Genomic DNA, 24,483 nt, shown 5'->3' with positions numbered 1-24,483 from the left:
TGTGTGTGTGTGTGTGTGTGTGTGTGTGTGTGTGTGTGTGTGTGTGTGTGTGTGTGTGTGTGTGTGTGTGTGTGTGCATACACACTGATTGTGTGGTCTGCACACAGTCAATTCCTACTCTGGTAGGGACATGAGCATACTACAAGACACAAAGTCAAATGACACATTGTTTTAGGATTGCAATTTTGTAAAAGCCATTTTTAGCTGATCTGCAAGCTCACAACGTGTCATGCTGCCGCACATTTTGAGCTTGTAGCTATTTTCAGTGCACGACACACACACACACAACCATAAAACAACCATTTCTCTTCCGAGGATGACGCAAATTGTCCTTACAATATCGACAGTATTTCTTAATCCATTAAAACCGTGAAAGCATCTGTGTCATTTTAGATTGTATACGCTGACTATTCAAGTAAGTGTTTGAAAGATGTTGAATCATTTTTAATTAAGAAAAAGTGTGAGAAATACTCATTTCGAAGGCATTTGGAGAATCGGCCTCAGGTCTTAATGGGTTAAATTCTACTATACTTGCGGGAACATTTGGCCCTCACAAGTGTAGTAATTCAAGTACACAACACAAACACAAGGCAGATGTCAAAAAAGTACAATAGATTTACAGTGGTTAGCTCAACAAAGGCACAGACTGTGAGTGATACCACATGGATTCAAAGCGTACTACTGGGGACAGGGTGTCCTTACCGTAGGCATCCGGTGGCACTGAAGTAGACGTCAGGGTGGATGTTGTTGTTGGCGCTGCTGTCTGACCAGCAGGTGAAAGGCACCACCACGCTCTCAGTCAGCACAGGCAGCGCTGTTGCTATGAGCTCCTCCTTGAGTTCATCAGCCGAGGACAGGTTCCACAGCAGACCTGACACACACACACACACACACACACACACACACACACACACACACACACACACACACACACACACACACACACACACACACACACACACACACAGGGGGTTGGCCCATTAGTCCCAACCAAGGTTATTATAGTTAACGAAAATTAACGAAATAACAAAAACTAAAAACGTTTTCATAAACTGAACTAAATAAAAACTAAAATAAAATAAATAAACGATAGCTAGCTGAAACTGTATTGTGTGTTTACAAAAAACTAAAAAACTAAAACGAACTGAAATTATAGACGAAATGACCTTAGTTTTCGTTTCTGGATGGTTGGTGGTTCATCTGTAACTGAACTGTAATCTTTTGTTAAGTTTTTATTACACAATACTTACCTTTTCAATCCTGCACCTGACGAATAACCTAAGATATAAAAAAAACTAGAACTAACAGTAAAACTAAAACTATTAGCATTTTCAAAAATAAAAACTAATAAAAATGACCAAATCCGCTCTAAAAAACGAATTAAAACTAACTGAATTAGAAAACAAATATTCAATATGAACTGAAATTAAACTAAAATGAAAAATCCAAAACTATTGTAACCGTGTTCCCAACAGCTCAGTTATAATGCATGCCATCAGACCAAGTACACAGAGAGACCGAGCACTGAATCAAGTAAGAACACAGTTAATTTCCAAGCTTGTTTTCAAAGAAAAGGGCTGGCGAGGTGAGCTCTGTGGAGCTCACATTTCTAGTCTACCATCTTCCTAACCACTTAAACCCAACATACTTCATTGACCGGAGTCCCCCAGTTGTCCCTATACACCAAAAGCTACAAGCTCACAAAGCGTCACAAATCAGCTACTGTACTTTCACCGAATGTTTGCCTATTGTGAATGGGGACAAAAAACAAAACACAGATATCTTGAATTCTTTGCTTGTGTGCATTTCTACCTGTGAGTTGTCTCTGGGTCTCTGTGGAGTCTGTCTCCTTTAAAAGCTTCAGAGCCCAGGCTATCCCCCCAGACTGCTGAACCTCCAGCTTGTTGGCCTGGTCCCTGAACACCAGGTTCCTCAAGGCAGCGGAGGCACTCTGGCTGACGTCAGCGTTGGGGCTCTGCAGCAAGGCCACCAGCGCAGGGATGCCTCCTAGCTCCAGGACCTGAGGGGGGGGGGGGGGGGTATCGGGTGTGAGGGGGTGCACAGAGAAAGCACTGGATAAAATATCGACAAATAAAGCAAGTAGAAGTAGAAGGCACTCCGGGAAAACAGCGGATAAATACCCGTACCTGTTTTCTGATGGTTCGAATCATGTAGTTATTATTTAGTCACAAGCTCTTGTTAATTATTTTCATTGGTTAAATATTTATAAACAGACACACTTCACCACTTTCAACCTGGCCTACTTTGGGAATGTCATTACAGGTGGAAACATTCCAAAATAGCAAAAATATCTTCATCCAGATCTATTGTGAGCTTGTCAATCAGCTACATATTTCCCTATTTTTGTGTGACACTGTCACCGCAAGGTTTCTGTGTGACAGACATGACATGTGGTACTTTCCTGCTTGCAGACATGGTCACAGAGACAGCACAATACAATGATTACAAGCAGACCATGAAGATAAACCAGATAAATAAGGTCCTCACGTTCCCTCAGGGAAAGATGTACAAAAGGCTCAACATAAAGCATGAGAGGGAAAATGAAGTACCTTTACCTGTGGCAATTCTGTACACAGTTTTGTTGTGTACTGAAAATATCTGACAAGAGTGGACACTTGTACAGAATAATATGAGAGCATTTGTAAAAATAGACTGAGAAAGTGTGTGTGTGTGTGTGTGTGTGTGTGTGTGTGTGTGTGTGTGTGTGTGTTGCTGACCTCCTGTTTGGGTGGCTCCTCCTTGAAGGTGGCGTGCTGGATGAAAGAAGCCCCACACAGCTGGTAGTTCTCCTCCGCGTGAGACAGGAACTCCACAGCCTCCTTCAGGGTCAGGTCTGACATGTTCACCCTGCATAAACACACAGCCAGGTCCACGTAAAGATGAATGGGTGGAGAAAAAAGGCAATAATAAATCCTTAAGATTACTATTAAAAAATAAAATCTACTATAGTATGCTGCAGGGTCCAAGTACGGTAGATATAATAATAATACACTATATTCTCATCTTCTGGGACAAATCTTGAAGAGCTTCAAAATAAGAAACGATAACAATAATAAAAGGGTGGAAATCAAGGGTGTTGGCCACTATAAAAACTAAAAAGGTTTTGAGATCAACAAACTAAAATAACCAAAATGAGCAAGAGGGAACTAAAACATGAGTGGGCTGCTACAAACAATACTTACAGGGCGTCTTGTCAATTAACACCCGTTTTAAAAACCTTGATGGAAGGAGCGGTTCTGAGATATTGCGGGAGCAACACAGACTCAGTTATTGTATGTACTGTATGTATGTGTAAATGAACTCACGATGATTGCTGCTCTATCTTAGTTGTCTTGGCCAGTGACAGGACAGACGGCGGGCGGCCGCTGCTCTTTGTCTGGGTGTTGACGGTCTGCACGGTGCCGTTGGTCATGGAGTAATTAGTGCTCTGTCTACTGCTTCGTGTCTGACTTGACTGCATGGTGGTCTGCTGGCTCGACATCGTGTGTCCTTTGGCCCTCTGCAATGAGACATGTAGCATTTCACAAGGTTCATGTAACTTAGATCAGTGATTCAATTTGATATGAAATAGGCCACAGATCCCCATTTGATAACTGTTCTTTATCGCTGGGACCCCAATCTATACTGTAAAAACATTCAGTCTTAATTTAACTCTTTGGTTCCATTTGGTTCCACTCTCACAGTTACAGACACATATGGGTTCATTTCATTCCTGCAGTAACTATCAATCATTTAGCTGGGGACCTCCTGGAACCCCCTCAATGGCCCCTGGGGGTCCACGAACCCCACATTGAGATCTATAGTGACTTAGATGATTCATAAAGAACTTCCAAAGTTCATACACACACAATAATAATATGATACAAGCAGTGGCGTGTTCTAGGTTTTTCCGGAGGGTATACGATACCATACGGTATCGTCGTGGGTATACGCTCTATGCGTTTTCAATGGATGAAATGGTTATTAGACTGTATACGCTTCTTCCCAAAATAATCTGGACTGTGTACGCCGTATACAGCGTATACAATGGTAGAACACACCACTGGATACAAGCTAGCTTGTATCATATTATGGAAATGTGGTGGAAAGTAACTAAGTACATTTACATTACCACCATTTTGATGTATTTTTACTTTACTGGACTATTTCCAATTTTCAATACTTTTACTTCAACTCAACTTCGTCTCAGAGGCAAATATTGTACTTTTACTCCACTTCAGCCCTATATACTTTGGCTATTTGAAAATAGCCGGTCTACAAGCTCACAACGCGTCGCAAAGCGACACGTTGTGAGCTTGTAGATCGGCTATTTTCAAAGGATTTTATTTATTTGGAAACTTGTGAAATGGGACATTCTGCATAATGAGTACTTTTACTTTTAGTACTTAAGTATATTTCGATGCCAATAAGTTTGTACTTTTACTCCAGTCGTTTTGAATACCGGACCTTTACTTGTAACAGAGTATTTGTACATGGTGGTACAGTATATGTATGTACATAATACATGTACAGTATGTATAAAATACTAAATGGTCACCATAAGGAGTGCGACCCCCGGACCACCGGCAACAGGAGCAACTGGAGATGCTGGGGCACGTGGAGGAGGTGCAGCGACAAGTGGCGCCCCCGCCAGGGCGGGGTCACTGCGGCTGGGCTTCAGACCGTTAGGGGGCGACGGCCAGTTGGACGTGCTGAATCGCTGGTCCCACTGGCCGGAGGTGCTGGCTATTCTTCGTCCCATCGTTTTACAGGAGACGGAACGCGCTTTCTGATAGTTCGCCTAGAGAGAGAGAGAGAGAGTGACGGGAGAGAGAGAGAGGACGAGGAATAGAGAGAAAGAGTGAGTGAGTAAAACCAATGCAAAGAAAGAACCTAAGTAAAAATGCTAAAAAGGCATGTCTTAAGATTTGCCAGACACATGACATCTCAGATAAATAGACAGATGCATTGCCATTTTAGTGATTTAAAAAAACAATAAAAAAAGATCTTCAGATCAATTCCAAAACTATGTCCTGCTGTATTCTACACACACAAGTTGTAAGTGTCAAGCTGCTTTTTTCTTTTTTTTGTAGACCAGACAGGAGCATTACAGTAATCATGCTGCTAATAAAAGAGAAAGTCAAACTCTGGATATATTCCTTGAAGTGTTAAAATATATAAAATATATAATTTTGTAACATTTCAGATGTAGGACAAATTTAAATCCGAGTCAATAATGACACCAAGGTTTCTGCCTCTGTCCTTGGTCCAAGGTTTAAGATTCAATGTTGTGCTTTATTCTACACACGTACATAAGAGTAAAACTTATTTTTGTTAGGCTTCCTTCAGACAATGTACTGTAGCAGCATAGGTAATAATGAAAATAAAGAAAGAAATAGAAAGAAGAGACAGAGACAGAGACAGAGACAGAGACAGAGACAGAGACAGAGACAGAGACAGAGACAGAGACAGAGAAAGAGAAAGAGAGCTAAAAAAAGAGTCAATAGTTTTATACTAATAGGATAATAAAAATAGACACCATCAGCATTCTTCTCCCTGGAGGAAACCTAAGTCATCCATGCTTTAAGTCAGCAAAACAATTGACTATGGTGTAAATGTGGCAATGCATAACTACATAAATCTGCATGACTCTATGTAAATGTATTTTGTGCTTTCTGATCACAGTCAAGTGCTAACATGTACATATTGAAGAGAATGGGGCCCAGGAGCCTTAGGGAACACCATGCACCACATGTCAATGTCTACTTTTCCTGCTTCAATTGATAATGTTAAAAACCACAAACCTAGTAAAAAACCTCGGTGTAGTCATGGATTCAAACCTGAATTTTAAAAGCCACATTAACACAATTACACAGATTAAAGGACTTATGTCTCAGCAGCAGGCTTTAGGAAAACTTGTCTATGCATTCGTCTTCAGTTGCCTAATGTCCATACCTTACCTCCCTGTATGTCAAACATTTTTATTTCAAAATATGAATGTTGGTTTATTAAAGCATTGAATTGTTTAGGGCCAAAATACTTTTATGATCTTGTACGATATCACAAACCATCCAGACCTCTCAGGTAATCTGGGAAAGGTCTGCTTTTTGTTCCTAGAATCTAAGCTAAATCATGTTTTTGTTTTGATTCTAGGGAAAGCAGCTTTCAGTTTTTATGCACCACATACAGAATCTGGAACAAACTCCCAGAACGGTCTGAAGGTCTGCTACAACTCTCAGTTCTTTAAAATCACAGCAAAAAAAAAACTTTCCGTGTCCTGAATAGGTGTTTCCTATAAAAGGAGAAAGGTGTGTCAAATGTCCTGTTATAACATGTTTCTTACGTTTAATGTTTTATATAAAGCACTTTGAATTGCCTTCTTGTTGAAATATGCTACAAATAAACTTGCCTTGCCTTGAAGAGTGATCACCAAGTACCACAAATATATAAATTAGGATCTGAACCACTGGGGAACTCTGGCAAATACACCAACACAGATCTCAAGTCTGTCCTGAAGGATATTATGATCAACCATATCAAAGGTGGCGCTGATGTCTAAGAGAACAAGGACAATGAGCGTCTGCGTTCCCTCTCAGATCATTTACTACGTTGAAAGATAGTGGAAACATAAGACCTGTCTGTACATTTGACCTCACTTTCTCCAGAATAATTCCAGAGGATCCATTTGAATCTTCCTGGACTCACCGACATCCAAATCTACACTGTTGATTTAACTCTGAGAGGAACCAAATTGCAGTGGTGTAAAGTAACTAAGTACAATTACTCAAGTACTGTACTTAAGTACACTTATGAGGAATCTATCTTTTGCTGGAGTGTTTCCAATTTTCAATACTTTTACTTCTACTCCACTACATCTCATAGGCAAATATTGTACTTTTTACTCAACTACAATTATTTGAAAACGTACTAGTTACTTTGTAGATTTTGATTATTATTACAAAACATGCATTAACCACTTCAGCCCTATGCATACTTAGGTTATTTGAAAATAGCCGATCTACAAGCTCATAATGCGCCGCTTTGCGACGTGTTGTGAGCTTGTAGATCGGCTCTACAAGCTCATTGGTGCTTTTACTTAAATACAAAATGTGAGTACAGTACTTCTACCACCACTGCCAAATGGTTAAATTTCCTGTTACAGACACATAAGGGTCCATTTCAGTCCCATCAATCATGAACTATCAATCATTTAGCTGTAAACCCTCTCAAGGACCCCTGGGGGTCTAGTTCCCATGTTGAGAACTAGTGACTCTCCAGGGTAATTCTGAGGATCCGTTTGAATCATTCTGGGATTCTCCCAGGCCCCAAATCAAGTGCTGCGCACCATTTGACAAGACAGACTGTGCAAGTTGCACTTTTTCATTACAAGCTGTTGAACCGAATACATATGCCATCATTCTAATCTACATGCATATCATACAGAAACAGCGGTAGCAGCTAACAGAACCAAACTAAAACTATGAACCAATAAGTATTAACCTATAAATCACGGTACATATCTTGAGACTTCTAAACCAGAAATCCGGGTCAGTGAGACAGAAAGTAGGTAACCCATTCTCCATAAGAATAGCTTTCACAGAAGCCCCTGTAAACGTAACATAAGATGCCGAAATTTGACCTCACACAAATACCTTTGCACTTCCACTGTGTTAATGTTAAAGGCCACCTAATATACCGCAGCGCACAATCAAAAAGCCGCATCTCAGCCAAGGTAATATGATATTTGTCATGTGTTGTTACAAACTCAAACTCCCATGCTATATGACAACCTTCATTGAGAGCGGAAAAAGTTTCTCACAGTGTGTGTGTGTGTGTGTGTGTGTGTGTGTGTGTGTGTGTGTGTGTGTGTGTGTGTGTGTGTGTGTGTGTGTGTGTGTGTGTGTTGAGACAAGTCAGAGACGCCACCCGTTAAACCAGTCTGCCCAAACCTGGTGCTCTGCGACTTTGCTTGATATAAACATTACTTCTATGCTGTGAAAGGCTCTTTAATTTACAGTATTTACTTCAATTTATGTAAGTGCATGTACATGCATGCATAAGTGTGTTTAATATGACACGCCCCCTTGAAGGGAAATGAATCCAGACCACGCCCTGCTAATCCCCTAATGAGCCCTTCTCACAACACTCCACTATTGGCTCGTTTAATCGTTTGAGGAAAAAAAAAAACATGTTGAAACAGTGCAACAGTACAGTAGCTCTTCAAAACAGTAACTAAGCACATGCAATTCCCATTTGACGGCGGGACACCTTGTAGCATTAAGTCTGTGCCAAATGCAATAATGGGAACGGCAACTTTCTCTTTCAGCTTACCAAAACATCAAAGGAGTAGTTCACCCCAAAAATGACTTATTTTCTATCAATTACATACCCCATGAAGCCTTGAATTCATGGAGATTTTTTCTTAACCCTATAATTTGATGACCGGCGGAGACTCAAAGAGTCTCAAAGAGACTGAGACTACTGAGTCTCCTATTTGAGTCTCCTATTTGACTTCCAATCATCATATGCATTTATCGTTTTGATACGCAGAATATCAAGTGAGATATGCCATTAGTTAGGAATGTGATTGTGTATGGGTACATGTGCCTTTGTGCCAACTTGCCAGTGTGTTCCCAGGTTGGGTTGATACTGCATTGTGTTCCCCAGTATGGTGCAACAGTGTTTCCTGTTCCAAACCAAACAGGCTGTTCAGTGCCAAGTGTCAACAGTGTTACTCAGGGTTAAGACACAAACGTGTGAGGGAAGAAACATTTTGTCACTGTCGGGTGGAAACCTTGTAACTCCAAAATGAATACTTTTCAGGAAATGGAAAAGAACCTGCGTTTCAATGGATCCAATGTAGTTAATATTTAGTCACAAGCTCTTGTTAATAAAACATTTTTATTGGTTTAATATTTATAAAAGCTACAGACACACTTAACCACTTTCACTATAAAATGTTTCAAAAGTAGCAAAAATAGCATATTTACAAGCTCACAACAGGTCGCGATTGCGATGTGTTGTGAGCTTGTAAATATGCTATTTTTGCTACTTTTGTGCAGATGTTTTTTTGTTGTTGCTACTTTTAGTTTCAGAGTGAAACTAACACTCTGTGTAGAGCAAATACAACCAGCATGGAAATAAAAAGCCTGAAACAACAACAAATACAACCAGTGGTTCATTTAACATATTATTTAGTCTGCGAACATGTCCCATCATGAGGAGAAGTTCTGTCTACCAAACTTAGCCTAATACAATAAAACAATAGGCCTACTTGCATTTCTCTAGCAGTTTAATATTGGCCTATAGACGGATCCACAGAGCCCTGCGGTGTCAGTCTGCTGCTGTGGTGTGCATTCTGACACCACAGCTATGATTGCACCAGGGGAGCGCTCTGTAGATTCGTCTACAGGGCAATATATCTATCAATATTGTGAAATGAGATTAGAAATCATGGGGGATTTTGGATATCGTACTATCATTATATGGCATAAGTGTTGTGTTTTCCTGATTTTGATCACTCATATTTTAAAACAAAAATCAAAAAAATGTTCAGTAATAGCAAAAATAGCAGATCTACAAGTTCAGAACATGTCACGACTCATGATGCATTGTGAGCTTGTAGAAAGGCTATTTTCGCGTATTTCTTTTTAAAAAGAATTGAAGAATTAAAAACTAAATTGACATTATTGTCACCTATCGATGTATTTAGTGAAAAATATCATTGTCTCCGCAGGCCGAAAGGCATGGCGAGAGAGTATGTCTTCCACCCCGTCCGTCCGTCCGTCCGTGTGTGTGTGTGTGTGTCCGTCCGTCCTGTCTGTGTGTTACCAGCTAATCTCCGGCACCGTTGGCCCGGTCGCTCCGAAACTGTGCACACACACTCCCTCGATGCCAATTCAGAACCTCTGCCCCAATTTTTTCACATGGGACTGTTATAGCGCCACCAGGAGGCAGATTTGTGCGAAACCCATTTTTTCCCATTACTCCTACAACTTTTAACTAAACGTCATGCAAATCGGTAGACAGTATCTCTATAGTCATGTGATCAACCCGGATCTGTTCAATTTCCCATATTCCATCCTCATTGGCTAAGGTTGGCTTCCAAAGTTTGCAGGATTGGTTAGTTTTGAACAAACTGCCTCAAATCATGAACGCAGCTTGCCATTTCCATAAAATTGCACACGCACATTCCCACTAGGCCGAGGAAGAAATGCCACTTAAAGTTTTTCAAATCAGCCTCATGGTCTCGCTATAACCGGCCGATTTGCATTTTTAAGTATAACTGCACGGATCTTCGTGAAACTTTGCACGCACACTCCCTAGAGGCCAAGGAAAAACATCTGCACTGCATTTTTCACATTTGCTTTTTACAGCGCCACCAGGAGGCCGACTTATGTCAAATACATTTTTGGATATTAATCCTTCAGATTATGTCCAAAAATCACGCAAATTGGTACACAGTATCTCCATAGGCATGTGATTCTGATGGATCTGTCCGATATTTCATATTCCATCCTACTTGGCTTACAGTGGCTTCCAAAGTTTTCAGGATTGGTCAGTTTGGAACAAAATGCCTCAAAACATGAACGCAGTGTGCAATTTCAGTGAAATTTTGCATGCACATTCACACTAGGCAGAGGAAGAAATGGCCCCCTTTTCACATTCACATTGGCCTGTTATAGCGCCACCAGCAGGTCTAATTTAGTAAAACACATTCTTGGAACAAAATGCCTCAAATCATGAATGCAGTGTCTGATTGCCGTGAAAGACCTAAGAATAAATGGCACCCTTTTCACATTGGCCTATTATAGCGCCACCAGGAGGCCAGAATAACATACCTGACCTGGCGGAGACCTGTGCTCCGAGGAGCACTTCTTCTAGTTATATTTGATTTTGTCCATATGAACCAACACAAATAGTTGCAGATGAAGAACAGGACCAAAGTAGATCACTGCTGACCACAGTGAGATATACAGTACATGCAGTGATGTAATGCTGATGAGGATCATAATGGATGATGTGTGTCTTCATCAGCAGCACTAACACATTATCACTCTCACTAGACATGCCTCAACTCAAAGTCACTAGGTCAAGCCAGTCAGCCCAACCCTGCACAGTGTGCGTGTGCACATACAACCCTGCAGTGTACACACGCGCACGCGCACACACACACACACACACACACACACACACACACACACACACACACACACACACACACACACACACACACACACACACACACACACACACACACACACACACACACACACACACACACACACACACACATAAAAAAAGCAGTGAAGTCACCCATACTCCTCTGTGAAATTTGAATGATGACCTAGAATTCAGCATTGAGTTCACCATGCCGCCTCACCCTCTTTTAGTGACTATGAGACAAACAGAAGGCCAACTGCCTGAACATTACAACATGAACCCTCGTGCCCCTATTCTGGCACGACCCTTCGGCGCGATTTGAAGATCAATAAGCTCACAAGAAATGTGGAATAAAAAGGAAGGGGCCTGGTATAGGGCCTATAGTATGGGGGCGGCAGTGGCTCAGGGGTTTGGGAAATGGAAGGTTCCCAATTCGCTCCCGGGCTCCCCCTGTGTTACTGTCGAAGTGTCCTTGAGCAAGACACTGAACTCCTAAGCCAAAGCCAATATGAAAAAAAAAAGAAAAGAATTGGCCCATACAAGCTTCACATTGCTAAGTAAGTATATAGGGCATAAATGTTTAATGCAAACAAAAACAAAAAAAGCAGTCCTATTCAGTGACTATTTTACAATACCCCGGATGATACTTTCATTCGGTGTATGGATTACAATAAACAAACATGCTGAGCGGAAGCCGGGGAAAAGTGGTTACATGGTTTCATTCTCAGCAGCAGGGGAACAAAACCCGGGGAGAACCAGAGCTATTGACACAGAGAGAGAGACAAGAGAGAGACCCGAGCTCACGTCCCTCAGGGACTTGCATACCACAATACCTTCACCTGTTCACCTGTGCTACGCTTACACACTTCACAGGAACACAGCCGAGGAGGGCTTTCTACACGCTGGATGTGACAGAAGCAGAGCCTCTGATGCCCTGAGGGCTGGATATACGATCACACACACTTGTGTAGTCAGACACAGTCATGGGCACACATTCAATCGCATGCACGCACACACGCACGCACGCATGCATGTATATATTTATTAAGTGGTTATCGTTACCTAGAAGTTGCCCATGTGTCTCTCTGCATCTTTATTACATCATAGATTAAAGACCACATGTCGACTAGTCAACAACTGTTATGAAAATCTTGGCAACTGGGAAAACTTTGTAGTCACGAAATGGAGGGAATTCAATGTTGAAACGTGAAGAGGCATGTACATCAAAAACTAGTTACAGGTGCATACCGTAAAGGGATTACACTAAATCAGTGGTTCCCAAACTTTTGTCCTTGAAGCCCACCATTCTTACATCTGATAACAGCTGAGACCCCCACACGTGTGCGTGTGTGCACACAGACACACACACACACACACACACACACACACACACACACACACACACACACACACACACACACACACACACACACGCACTTCTGTTTTTCAGACTAATATACTTTCCTGTATCGCAAGCTCAAGCTACAAGGTTTGTTTTTACTTTTTGAACAATTTTGAAACAATGTTGACTATCTCTGATAATATAATTGTAATGTAACAAAGTGGTTAAAATGTTCAACGGGCGTCCGCTGGCCTAGCGGTCCAAAAAAACGATGTTCAACAATATTACTGTGCTTCACAATGATGTTCCATGTGGGAGTATGTTAAAGTTACAGGATAGCAGATTCTGTAGGACAAGTTTGACAGATATCACATTGAAAACATACAGGCAGACACTGGGTGAAAGCTATGTTATGATTTTGCGCAACATATTTAATATGTTGGACTACCTCCAAACAGTAGAGATGTACCGATACCATTTTTTCCTTCCCGATACCGATACCAATAACTTGCGTATCAGTCGATACCGAGTACCGATCTGATACCAGTGTGTAAATTAAACAAATCTAGGACAGTGGTTCACAAAGTGGGGTCCAGGGACTCTCTGGGTTGGGGGTTGCAAATGGACCCATACAGGTCTGTAACTATGAGAGTGTACAAATGGAACCAAATGGACCCTTACGGTCCATTTGGTTCCATTTGTACACTCTCAGAGTTATGGGGTCCTTGATATTAAAAGGTTTGAGAACCTCGGATCTAAGAATAAATACAAATTCCAGTATACTGTAGTATAAAAAAGTATAAAACAGTCGTGCAACATCAACTGAAGCATTCGAAATATTATGACTATAAATGAAACATCATCATGTGATAAATGACGTGGTATCGGAATGGCATGGAGTAGACTGACATACTCGCCGATATCGGTACGAGCATTTTAGGCAGTATCGGCAGCTTTTCCGATACTTCCTATAGAAAAGCTAAGTAGCACTTTCTATGCATCCTATGTGCACTAGATGAGAGGATTTGTCCAAGTAATGGTGAAAAGAAGAATACTCCAAAAGAATGACAATAGGAAGACATAAGTAGACAGATGATATGGATGCTGTCTTCACAACATGAGCACAACTGTCAAACAACAATGAATGAGCAACAAATGGTTGCCTCACCATGGCTTTGGATCACATTTCACAAGTGCTTATTCACAGCAGTAGAGCAAGAACAGACACACACAGTGAGAGGAATAAGGTTTGCTTATTGAGTATCTTCATGACAGGTAATGTGTAAGGTAGGACTGGGCGATACATGGACAAAATCTAATATCATGATATTTTTGTAGGGATGTAACAATATTGTCGTTATCATGGTATCGCCAGAGTGGCACAAAAGTGGCTCAAGCAAGCAGAGTGAACCATGAACCATAGCATCCCTATTCTGAGCATGTCATAATAAGTGAGCATATGGAGATTTATTATTTATTATTTATTTATTTTATTCATTTGTTTATATCGTTGATAAATATCTTATCATGGACTTGTTATCATGATTGAATAGAATCGTGAATTTTTGGTATCGTTACATTCCTATATTCTGACCAAATACCTGAATATCAATATTGTAATATTTTCCAAATAATTTTCAAAAATAGTGGAAAAAAAGCCAATCTACAGTACAGTATAAGCTCACAACGTGTCACAATGCGATGTGATCTTGTAGAATATTGATTTGTGCTTCTTTTTTACATTTTGGAGAACTTTTTAAAGTATAAAATAGAGCTTAAGGTCACAGAGTGAACCAGGATAAGATAACACTTAATTATGCCATATCACAATATCCCAAATCCCAGACAATGTCTATATATCACAATATCGATTATGTGAGGGAAGTTGTTACTAACCCTTTTGTGGAAGCTTGTGTTGTAGTTGCTGCTCTGAATGATGCTTCCATTTGCTTTGGATGGAGCAAACTTGAAGGAGCCAAACTCTGTGAACACACTCAACACCTGAGGACCTGTTGGACCTGAGGAGAGACAGATGATGACCAGAATGAGAGAGAGGAAAAATCTGACAGAGCACCAGATCACTAGGACAGTGGTTCTCAAACTTTTTCATGTGAAGGACCCCCCACCCACCCCCCTCCCATCTCAAAAATATTTTGTGCCAGGGATTTTTCAAAAAAAAGAACTTGTATATCTGCTATTTTTGAATAAACAACACTCAAATCTAAAATGACACTGCTTTCCCGGTTTATTAAAGGTCAGTCTATAATGCATTATAATCGCATTTATAATGCATTACAATGCACTTTATAATGCATTACAATGCAGGCTTCATAACAATTGTTATAAAATGCTTATAATAATTATGCATAACAACTTATAACAAGGTTTATGAAGTATTGTATAAGCGCTGGTCATAATGCATTATAAGCTCAGCGGAACAGCACATTATAACTACCATACATAGTCAGTTTTAAAGTGTCTGACAGTTTATAATGATTCTAGAGAACAAAATCTTTCCACGCCATTAATTACAGCAAACACAGCTGTGTCACACCCATATGGACCGGGGTTGGCATGGCGATTATCAGAGGAAGATAAGGTCGGAGATACACAGCCTTTCTTGTGGGCTTCACACTACCGATGTTAAATGCATTAAGGATTAAGGTTAGGATTATGATCTAATTACCCGTTGTTGTTTTTTTACTAGGAATTCATTGCCATTTGAAGTGTTTTTCATTTGGTTTGCCAATGTCAGATGCTGTAAATTATTATGATCAATTCTATTGATTGGTTGAATTCAACGCCCTTAAACCCGATATCATTGCTGTCGGGTGGTTACCTCATACGTTCTTAAGTCCAAAACAGTTACTTTTCAGGATTCAAATTCATTTGTGAAGGAGGCCGATGCACACCTCAAGGGTTGGCAACAGGTGCGTAAGTAAAAAATGCACAATTTAGGAGGAGATCTCTGATGGTTAAACAAAGAATAGGACCCGCACACCGTCTGAATCTTGCAAAAAAAATGGAGCTCTTTATTCGACGTTTCGGTCGTTAGACCTTCATCAGGACAGACTATATATACATATAGTCTGTCCAGACTATATATACATATAGTCTGTCCTGATGAAGGTCTAACGACCGAAACGTCGAATAAAGAGCATAATGTTTTTGACATGACATGAAGGAAATAGCAGGCTGTTTTTGTTCCTTTTGTGTGACACTGTAGTATGACAAAGTATGGAATTAATTTACGGAAAAACATAGAAAGTTCAAATCTGGAGATAAGAGGTTTCTGCCCAACAGCAAGAATGGTTGACCGGTTCAACCAGGGCTCTATATAAGATCCACTAATATTTTGTTCTACATCAAATCTCTTTGACACGTTGTGAGCTTGTAGATCGGCTATTTACGCAGAAGGTTTGCCCCCCCCGAAACATGTTGGTTTAATAAAGGCTGCTCCTTCTTTTAACTCTGAGTGCCCGGATATCCCATTTTTTATCAACTGAAACGTGTTTGTCTGCTAATCTTCAGACTTCAGGCAGATGATAAGGTTATGTCACTCAGTTAGGCTGTCTGTGAACTTCAATCTAGTCCAGCAATGATGTTGATGAGCGATCATTGAATGATCTCTCATCAACATGTAGCACTTGTCTGTCTTTGTCTGGGGATTATCAATGGGAAATTGCCATGCCATGAGTTTTGGAACTCACCATTATAGGCTTAGGGTTGTCTCTAGTAACAGCCAAATAGCTTTAATGTGGCCATACCATTGATAGAGCCGAGAGTGGTAGAGACACACGATAGAGCATAGCAGTGGCGGTCATTGTGTGGTGCCACAGATCAAAAGCCCAAATATTTTTTGACACAAAATCAAATGTTTTATGGTCACGATTCACCAGGAGCCTGGATGGCTTGTTTCCAGGCTTAAAATAATGAATATAAATATTTTCGGAAATCTCTATGTGGGCTTTCGATCTGTGGCACCACAAAATGGCCGCCACTGCTACGCCCTATAGTGTCGCACTCGCTTGCTGAAATTACTGATTTGATGTCCAACACCACAAAAAAAAAGGCTTTACAAAATGACTGGGGGAGTGCAGAGAGGCATAAAAAGATGACTCATGCTTAAATGAGAAATTAATATCCTGTCTTCAATGGGAAAATCCTTTCTGGCCCAGGACCAACAACTGTTAGAGATAGAGATCTCCTCGAACTGAGAACTGAGGTTCATTCTGTCAAACAGCCATAAATCAGCCTGGATCTGACTCAGTGCACAGTTAGGCCTCAGAAGCAAACATCTGAATCATGATTGGATGAGGGAAAAAGCCCATAAGACACGTGTGGTTATGTTATGTAAATGTTATGTTGTCTTATGTTAGCTCTTTATGTGAACGTGTAACTTCAAATTACATTTTGATTCATAATTTTGTTTTCCTTGTGAGGCTTTAAGGGTGAAGTAACTGTCAAGTGATATTTCCTTTGGTTAAAATAAGTGTTAAATAGCTCTATATTCTGATAGTTATCCTTGCTATAGCGTGTTTGTTCAGTAACAGGGTCTGTCTCTCCAGCTCTTTAAGTAAACAGAAAATGCATTTTCAGGTTGGAATACCAATTTTATTCAATCAGGAGGGAGAACCCATACAGGATACAGGATAAACAAGTGAAATTGGAAGTGATTGACACAAAGAAATGAACAGACAAAAAAATTGGATCTGGAACACTATAAAGCTGCAAGCTGATAAATTGGTACTGATTGGCTGGAATTGGCAAGTGGCAACCCCCCTGAAAATGTATTATCTGTTTATTAAAGACCTGAAGAGACAGGAGGACCCCTGTCAGTCTACTGAACAAACACTCTGTAGCAATTATATAATTAGAGATAATTAGAGAATATACAGCGTTAACTTTATAACACAGGGGTCTAAATACAATTTACAAGAACAACAAGATGTTGTTTTGAAATAGTTGGAAGGAATTTCTTTTTTCAGTGCAGCAAGGCTTTGCTGTTAGGACCTAACTGCCAGTACGAAATGTATGCATCAGTGTTTTGTTGTGACATTGCAAGGCTGCAAGGCCACGGGCTGAATTCCAAACTGACACATGGGCCAATGCCTATTACAAGTTGTAACTTACAACACAGGTATGCACGCACGCTCTCTCGGTCTCTCTCATACTGTTATGAATACATGGATCGAAGACGCCAATACGGTCATGTGATGGATGAACTTCAACATAGTTCTCCCTTTTTGATCTACATAAACGTTCAGATGTCACATATAAAGTGCGTACCCCATGGCCAAGGATGTTACAATTATGCACGGGTCCTCAAAAGTACCCGTATCTTCCGTATTTTAAACAAAAAGCATTTTAATCCGATCGGTGGTCATTTTCTCATGGAGTTATAATGTATCAGAGTGCAATACACCTCCCAACCGATAGGGTCGCCTAGTTGAAAGCATATGGCAAAAAAACGGAGAAAATGGCCACCAATCGGTTTAAAAATACTTTTTATTGAACAATACGGAATACGGGTACTTCTGAGGGCCCGTACATAATTGCAACATCCGTGGCCATGGCATAAGCACTTTATATTTGAAATTTGAAAGTTCATGTAGATGTACGCACCAAAAGGGGAGAAAGTGCAAACACTATGTTGAAGTTCATCCACGACTGTCATGTGATAAACGACAGTCACGTATCAGGGCTGTGCCATTGCACTGCAAGCCCATTGGGTGAATTCCAAACTCACTGACACTGAGCCAATGTCTGTTACAACGCAGGTATGCACGCACGCATTCTCTCTCTCATACTGCCATTTAATAACAAACAAGAATAGTATTAGCTACATTTAGTAGGCCTATTATGCATTTCAAAACTCAATCGTAGCTCTTGCATTCCACAGTAATAGCCAACAGCCCAGCACAGACAGTAGCCTAATGATCAGCAGGGTAAAGTTCTACAAGTTGTCCTACTTGTAGGTGACAGTGATCCGTTCTGCCTGGACTTGCTCCTCTTGATGGTGTGAACCTGATCCAGGACGCGCTGCTGTCCCGTGTTTAGTTTGTTATCCGAGGGCAGCGCCAGAGACGTCTCCCCCACGGAGCCCATGGTCATGTTCATCGTACTGTTGTACCACCACGGCTTGGAGGAGGAGGAGGAGGAGGAGGATGTGGGGTCGGAGGACAGGTCGGGGGGAAGCGAATCAAGCGATCACTGTCTGTGTTTCCAAAAAAGCGCACAGGAGAGAAGAGAAGAGACGCGCGTCAAGGAGGAACTGCTGCAGCTGCAAATTGAGGTAGAAAAATAGGTAGAAATGTTCCCACTGCTGCTGCCGTGGACTGACTCCACCCCCTGTGTGACTCCACCCTGTAGGACCGCGCCCTGCGGTCCTAAAGGGTGGAGTCATAGAGGGTGGGACAGTGTCAGTGTGGGTGGGGCAGCCACAGCTGACAGCTCATATGCATAAGTGTTGACTGACTGACATGGGACAGTGATGGAAGAACTTGGAAGTTGGCTACAGGAGTTGGCTACTGCTACTCAAGTTTTTACTCAAGTAAAGTATAGAAATAAATACCACAATGTAGAAATAGCCTCCTCTGTAAAAAAAAAGTCCTGCATTCAACATTTTACTTGAGTAAAGGTATACAAGTATTGGCATCAAAATGTAGGCTACTAGCTGCTCATTATTATGAAGAATGTCCACTGTGCTCACAAATGTGCCTTGTGAGCTTGTACTGTTGTGTCTTGTAATAATAATCTAAATCTACAAAGTCACTAGTAACTAAAGTTTTCAAATAATACTTTGCTAGTGGAGTAAATAGTTTAATATTTACCTCTGAAATAGTGTAATAGTATAGTATACAATATCAAAAAATGGAAATCTACTCAAGTAAAGTAAAAGTACTTGAGTAATGTACTTAGTTACTTTCCAGCACTGCAGATGGATGACAGTGAGAGAGCATCAGGAGGGTCACGCCTACACCTGTACTAATGTACACAGAGGACTGGGGCCTCAAAAAAAAAAAAAGGCAAAACGATTATGTTCTGTTTAAGTGTACATTCCACAGTGATTAGCACAATCTAGATCTGATTCTCCTCCCTTTGAAGAAGTGCCAGCCATTTATTAACCTTTTACCTATCTTCTGCATGTGGTTCCCTGGCAGCATGTACTGTGGACACTAGAGACAGTCACAGGCTCACACCAATACATAATTTACACTGTTGGGCATGTGATCCTTCCTTCAACTCTCTGGGAAAGGATCTAACAGCAGAATCTGCAATTCAAAGTGCTTAAGCAGAATATAAAGATCAAGTGAAACACAACAACAATAAAAGAGGTAAGATCAGGTAAAAAGTCAATAGAATAACATTTGGAAAAGATTCAATCAATTAAAAGCAAGGTCATAAACATTTGTTTTTGTAGCTGTCTATTAAAACAGTCAACTGAGGTTGCCTGTCTAACTCAGAGAGATATATGAGTTAAATGGCACAACACATAGCTCTGCAGTGTTTTTATGAGCCTAAAGGGTGCCATGGCAAGGCATAAATTACTTAGATTTGTGTCAGACTGAAGTTTTGAGGACAAGACAATCTGTACAAGATTAATGGGAGCATTTTGTTATTTGTTGCACAGGTGTTTGGGGAACGAGTTGAGAGATGGCAGCTCTATAATGCTGCCATCTTGATCTAGAGATGCTGTATCTCAGCGGGGGCCTTCCTGGATAAATAAAAAATAAGGCGATTAAGACAGGGTGGAAAGGATCATAGGACTTAACTAGTGAGAGGGAAATAACAGAGAGCGATGGGAGAAGGAATAGTGAGGATAAATAGGCGATTATATGACATTTTTTTGCTACAACTAGATTGGTTTGGCTGGAGTTTCTTCAGAAGAGATTCCTATCACACCCTTTACTATAGCTTTGTGCCAAAGAAAAAAAGGCGTGCATGTCTGGGTGTGATTTACATAATGGATGTTTGTTTGTGTGTGTGAGATACAGTGTACAAAGCAGTGAGTATACAGATAAACTTTGCCACTCTTGGAACACTGCTATCATGAGACCTACCAGGTCTTATCTGGGTGACAGTGAAACATTTGCTTAGACCACTGATAGTGTCAATCCACGTCAGGACAAAGCATGACCAGAATGCTGAAGAGCTCACTGTCAAAAAGGAGGAAAGGACAAAGGTGCACAGAGCGAGTGAGGATAACGTTGATGTATTGTTTTGAAGTGCAGATGAGCTTAAAGATATGAGTTGCGAGAAAGCTCTCTGTACTGCATTATGCAGACGGCTTATGTAGGTAGGCATAGGTTTTTTATTTCATGGTTGCATATGTTATTTGCATTTGTGAATTTAATAAAACAAAGTTAGAACAAAAAAAAAAACATTCTGAAAACATACCTTTTTGTTTAGCATTCACTTTTAACCTGATCTTGATTAGTGTAATTATTCCTCTTTCTTTTGTCAGTTTCATCGTGCTCTCTATTCTACTCCATTCTTAAAATAACGCATAATATGGTATTGTCTAAAATGTCTATAATTGGTCTATAACTAATGTATTTTACTAGTTTCACTGTAGTATCTAGTTTTAGGTTAAGCACTTTTGTATTGCAATCTTACAGAAAAGACAGTATATAAATGAAGTTTGATTTGACCTGTTCCACTATAACTATCCCATTGGGCCAAACCCTCAACTCTTGCGTGTCATTCAGTGATTTGTATACGTTTAAAAAGATATACAACCCACGAGGTACATCACCCCACCTCCGGCAGTATGTGTTCATAGTCATACTGTGTATTACTGTGATGTTGGCCAACTTGCATATCAAATTAGTACCACACCCAGCACTATAGGTTTTGAGTGTGTGTACGCTTCTTGTAAGCGCATCATTGTTTTCAGCTTTGTCAGCAGTGTGAGTACACGGTTGAATGACATCCTGACTGACATATTTACCAAGCTAAAGATGCCAGCTCTCTGCATTTGATTGAAAGCACTAAAGCGAGTGATTAATTTTAAATGCAGGTTCTTCACTGCCTCAAGAAAGTCGCATTCAAGGCACATTAGCCAAGTTTCAGTCTCAAGGGCCCTTTTCTATCATTCTGTATGAATATGAGCTTCTACATATAATTACATCTACATATAATTTAGGCATCTAGCAGACATACAGAGCGACTTACAAAGTGCATGAACCCTACTCAACATATTATTGGTAAATTGTCAGCGTGAGAGAGTGCAAAGAAAACAACATAGTGCTACAAAGTAAGTAGGATAGGATGAAACAAAGAGAACAAGTATAGAGTATAAGTAGTAGTAACAATAGCAGGGTAACAATACAATATAATATAAAAGACAATATATGGATGATTTAACATCCAACTGGCCTTCTGCACCTGGTTTGGACAGGTGTGCATAGTGTATACTGTAGGCCACCAGTAGGTAGAAATAGTTCTATAAACAATAAGAACAGCATATACAAATTGACTTAAGACCTAGGGACTGACACGGAACACATTAATGAATAATGTCACATAATATCATGTCATATAATATCACAGATGGGCATACAGCAGTTATGTATGTACAGAGTATATGAACAGTACTACGGTGGACAATAAAGAGTAATGAAAAAGAAGAGTGTTGAGGGGATCCTATATAAGCGAGTAGAGTCATGCAGAGTAGAGTCTAGTTGAGCCGGTTCTATGCAATGGAAAAGTGTGGGAAGGGGTGTAGGAGTGTATGTCCTGAATGTTAGTTGCCATCATGCCCTTGATTGCCTTGTAGGTCATCATTTGAATTGGGTGCAGGCAGAGGCAGCAACTGGAAGCCAGTGTAGGGAACACAGAAGGGGGAGATGTGAAAATGTAGGCAGGTTGAAGACCAGGAGTGGCGCAGTTCTGGATCAGTTGTATGTTTGAGTGAGCATGCTGGCAGACCAGCAAGGAGGGAATTGCTAAGCCTGGGGATGACCGAGGCTTGGATAAAGAGTTGGGAAGACTCCTGTGTGAGGAAGTGTCTGATCCTCCGGATGTTGTACAGTATATTACAAACCTATTAGGATCAAGTGATGGCTGCATTGGGTGCATTGGAGCACAGCTGACTATACCGGACTACTCCCAGGTTCTCGGCAGTTGGAACAGGAGCCACCAGTACAGGGTGTTGTCGATGGAAAGTGAAACATCCTGGCAGGGTGCAGGACCTACCAGGGAAGAAGAGAAGCTCAGTCTTGTCTGCATTAAGCTTGAGGTGGTGGGAAGATATCCACTGAGATGTCAGCTGGGCTAGACATGCACTGATGCACTCTTCAACCTGTATGGCGGGAAGGGAGGGAAGGAGAACAAAGATCAAACATTAACTTGCTCGGCTGTAGAGTTAGTCATAATTAATTCAGCTGATTTGAGTCATTATAGACCAGTTCTCTTATAACCTGAGAGGAAAAAAATTACTGGAGGGAAAGTTTTCTTTTATGTTTGACACGCCCTGTGAACGTTAACACAGTGAGCCATGTCACTGTACCTGCAATTGTTGCCATAAATTTAAAACGGCTATAAACAAGCATGACATGTGTGTGTGTGTGTGTGTGTGTGTGTGTGTGCGTGTGTAAGTGCATGCATTTTATTTACATGCACAGTACACTATCAGACCTCATAGATACACTCCTGCCTTTGTATGCTCTGCCTATGATAATAGCCAGTCCATATAAAACATATTTTTAGGTTTTAAAGCTTAAATGGATGTCATTTCCCATACATGTGTGAGTGAACTACACTAAGAATCACAGTAATTATGCCATGCTTAGAAAAAAATGCATATTGTAGATCTGAATACCAAAACATGTACATCTACAATAATCCACTGCAATAATACAATATTTCAGTGTGCAATTCTACAGTCCTGAGGGGCAGCAAAAGCAGACGTTGATAAATAAGTCCAACCATTGATGCACTGCCAAATATTCAACTTAAAAAAGGATTGGATTCCTCAGTCCAACCCCTTAAGTTAAATATAAGGTTTGGACGTAGGGTGTGGTAACCCCTCGTTACGATATCAACTCATTGTAAGGGTGTGGTAGCCCCTTGTTATACGATATCGACATACATCCTGAACAACATCATGTCTGTCTGAGGTACACACAGTGACACTGATAATACTGATAAGGCCTTTGTTGTAGATAAATGTTAACCTTTGACCTACAGTGTCTTTCCTGATATTCCAGCATGAATGAAGGCATTGTGTTATATCGTTGTCGGGCGTAAACCTTGTATGTCCAACACCGTTTTAACATAGTGGGGGAAAAAACGATCTACAAGCTCACATGCGACACGTCGTGAGCTTGTAGATCGGCTATTTTCACAACTTTTGTGCGACACTCCCAGTTGAAACATTGAGGTACGAGATTTCTGCCCTACAGCAACGATGTGGAACTTCTGTGCAGTGGCAGGAAGTAGGAGAGCACATAATATTATAATTACATACTAACTACTTGGCAACAATCTAATGCTAATGGCTACTAAACTAATCTGTACAGGGATAACAGAGGGTTTGGTGTACATTAAGCCTGATTTATGCTTTGTAGATACAGTACTTGAGTCACAAAAAAGAAAATCAGTGTTGATACATCAGCACTTTTCATTCTAGCTAAAAACTGAAAAGAAAAAGTGACACATCACACGACACTGTTGCCAAAGTAAGCCGGGTTCAAGTGAGAGAGACGATTGTAAAGCCACTATGAGTGAAAGTGGGTGTCTGCCTTGCAACCACTTGTTTCCACTCACAATAACGTCCCTATCCATAACTAAAGTGGGACAGTGCCATCTAGCAAGCCAACTGAGAACTGCACAACATAAGGCATACCATAGCAACATACTAAGTGCATAAGCAGTGCATGCATGCAGCATGGTAACATGATGGATCCTTTACTTACAGGTTACGGAGGGTGACTGTATGTGGGTGGAGAATACCATCCAAAAGTTCAAAAGAC

At 40.7% G+C, this 24,483-nt stretch overlaps 1 protein-coding gene across 1 annotated transcript in view; it reads right to left on the bottom strand.

Annotated features, from left to right (window-relative positions):
* pkp1a (plakophilin 1a) overlaps window positions 1-18,831 on the bottom strand; it is a 29,090-nt gene extending 10,259 nt beyond the window's left edge. Inside the window, exons 1-7 of the mRNA XM_084069336.1 lie at window positions 18,478-18,831; window positions 14,402-14,523; window positions 4,559-4,801; window positions 3,327-3,520; window positions 2,739-2,868; window positions 1,813-2,020; window positions 703-871 (exon numbers count right to left, since the gene is read on the bottom strand). Coding sequence (XP_083925462.1) covers window positions 703-871; window positions 1,813-2,020; window positions 2,739-2,868; window positions 3,327-3,520; window positions 4,559-4,801; window positions 14,402-14,523; window positions 18,478-18,625 — 1,214 coding nt within the window. The 5' untranslated portion in view covers window positions 18,626-18,831. The remainder of the gene's footprint in view (window positions 1-702; window positions 872-1,812; window positions 2,021-2,738; window positions 2,869-3,326; window positions 3,521-4,558; window positions 4,802-14,401; window positions 14,524-18,477) is intronic.
* Window positions 18,832-24,483: the final 5,652 nt, after the last annotated feature.

The sequence above is a fragment of the Gymnoscopelus microlampas genome (assembly GCF_963454915.1).
Source record: "Gymnoscopelus microlampas genome assembly, chromosome: 10".
Lineage (NCBI taxonomy): Eukaryota > Metazoa > Chordata > Actinopteri > Myctophiformes > Myctophidae > Gymnoscopelus > Gymnoscopelus microlampas.
This window is presented reverse-complemented; position numbering and strand designations above follow the sequence as displayed.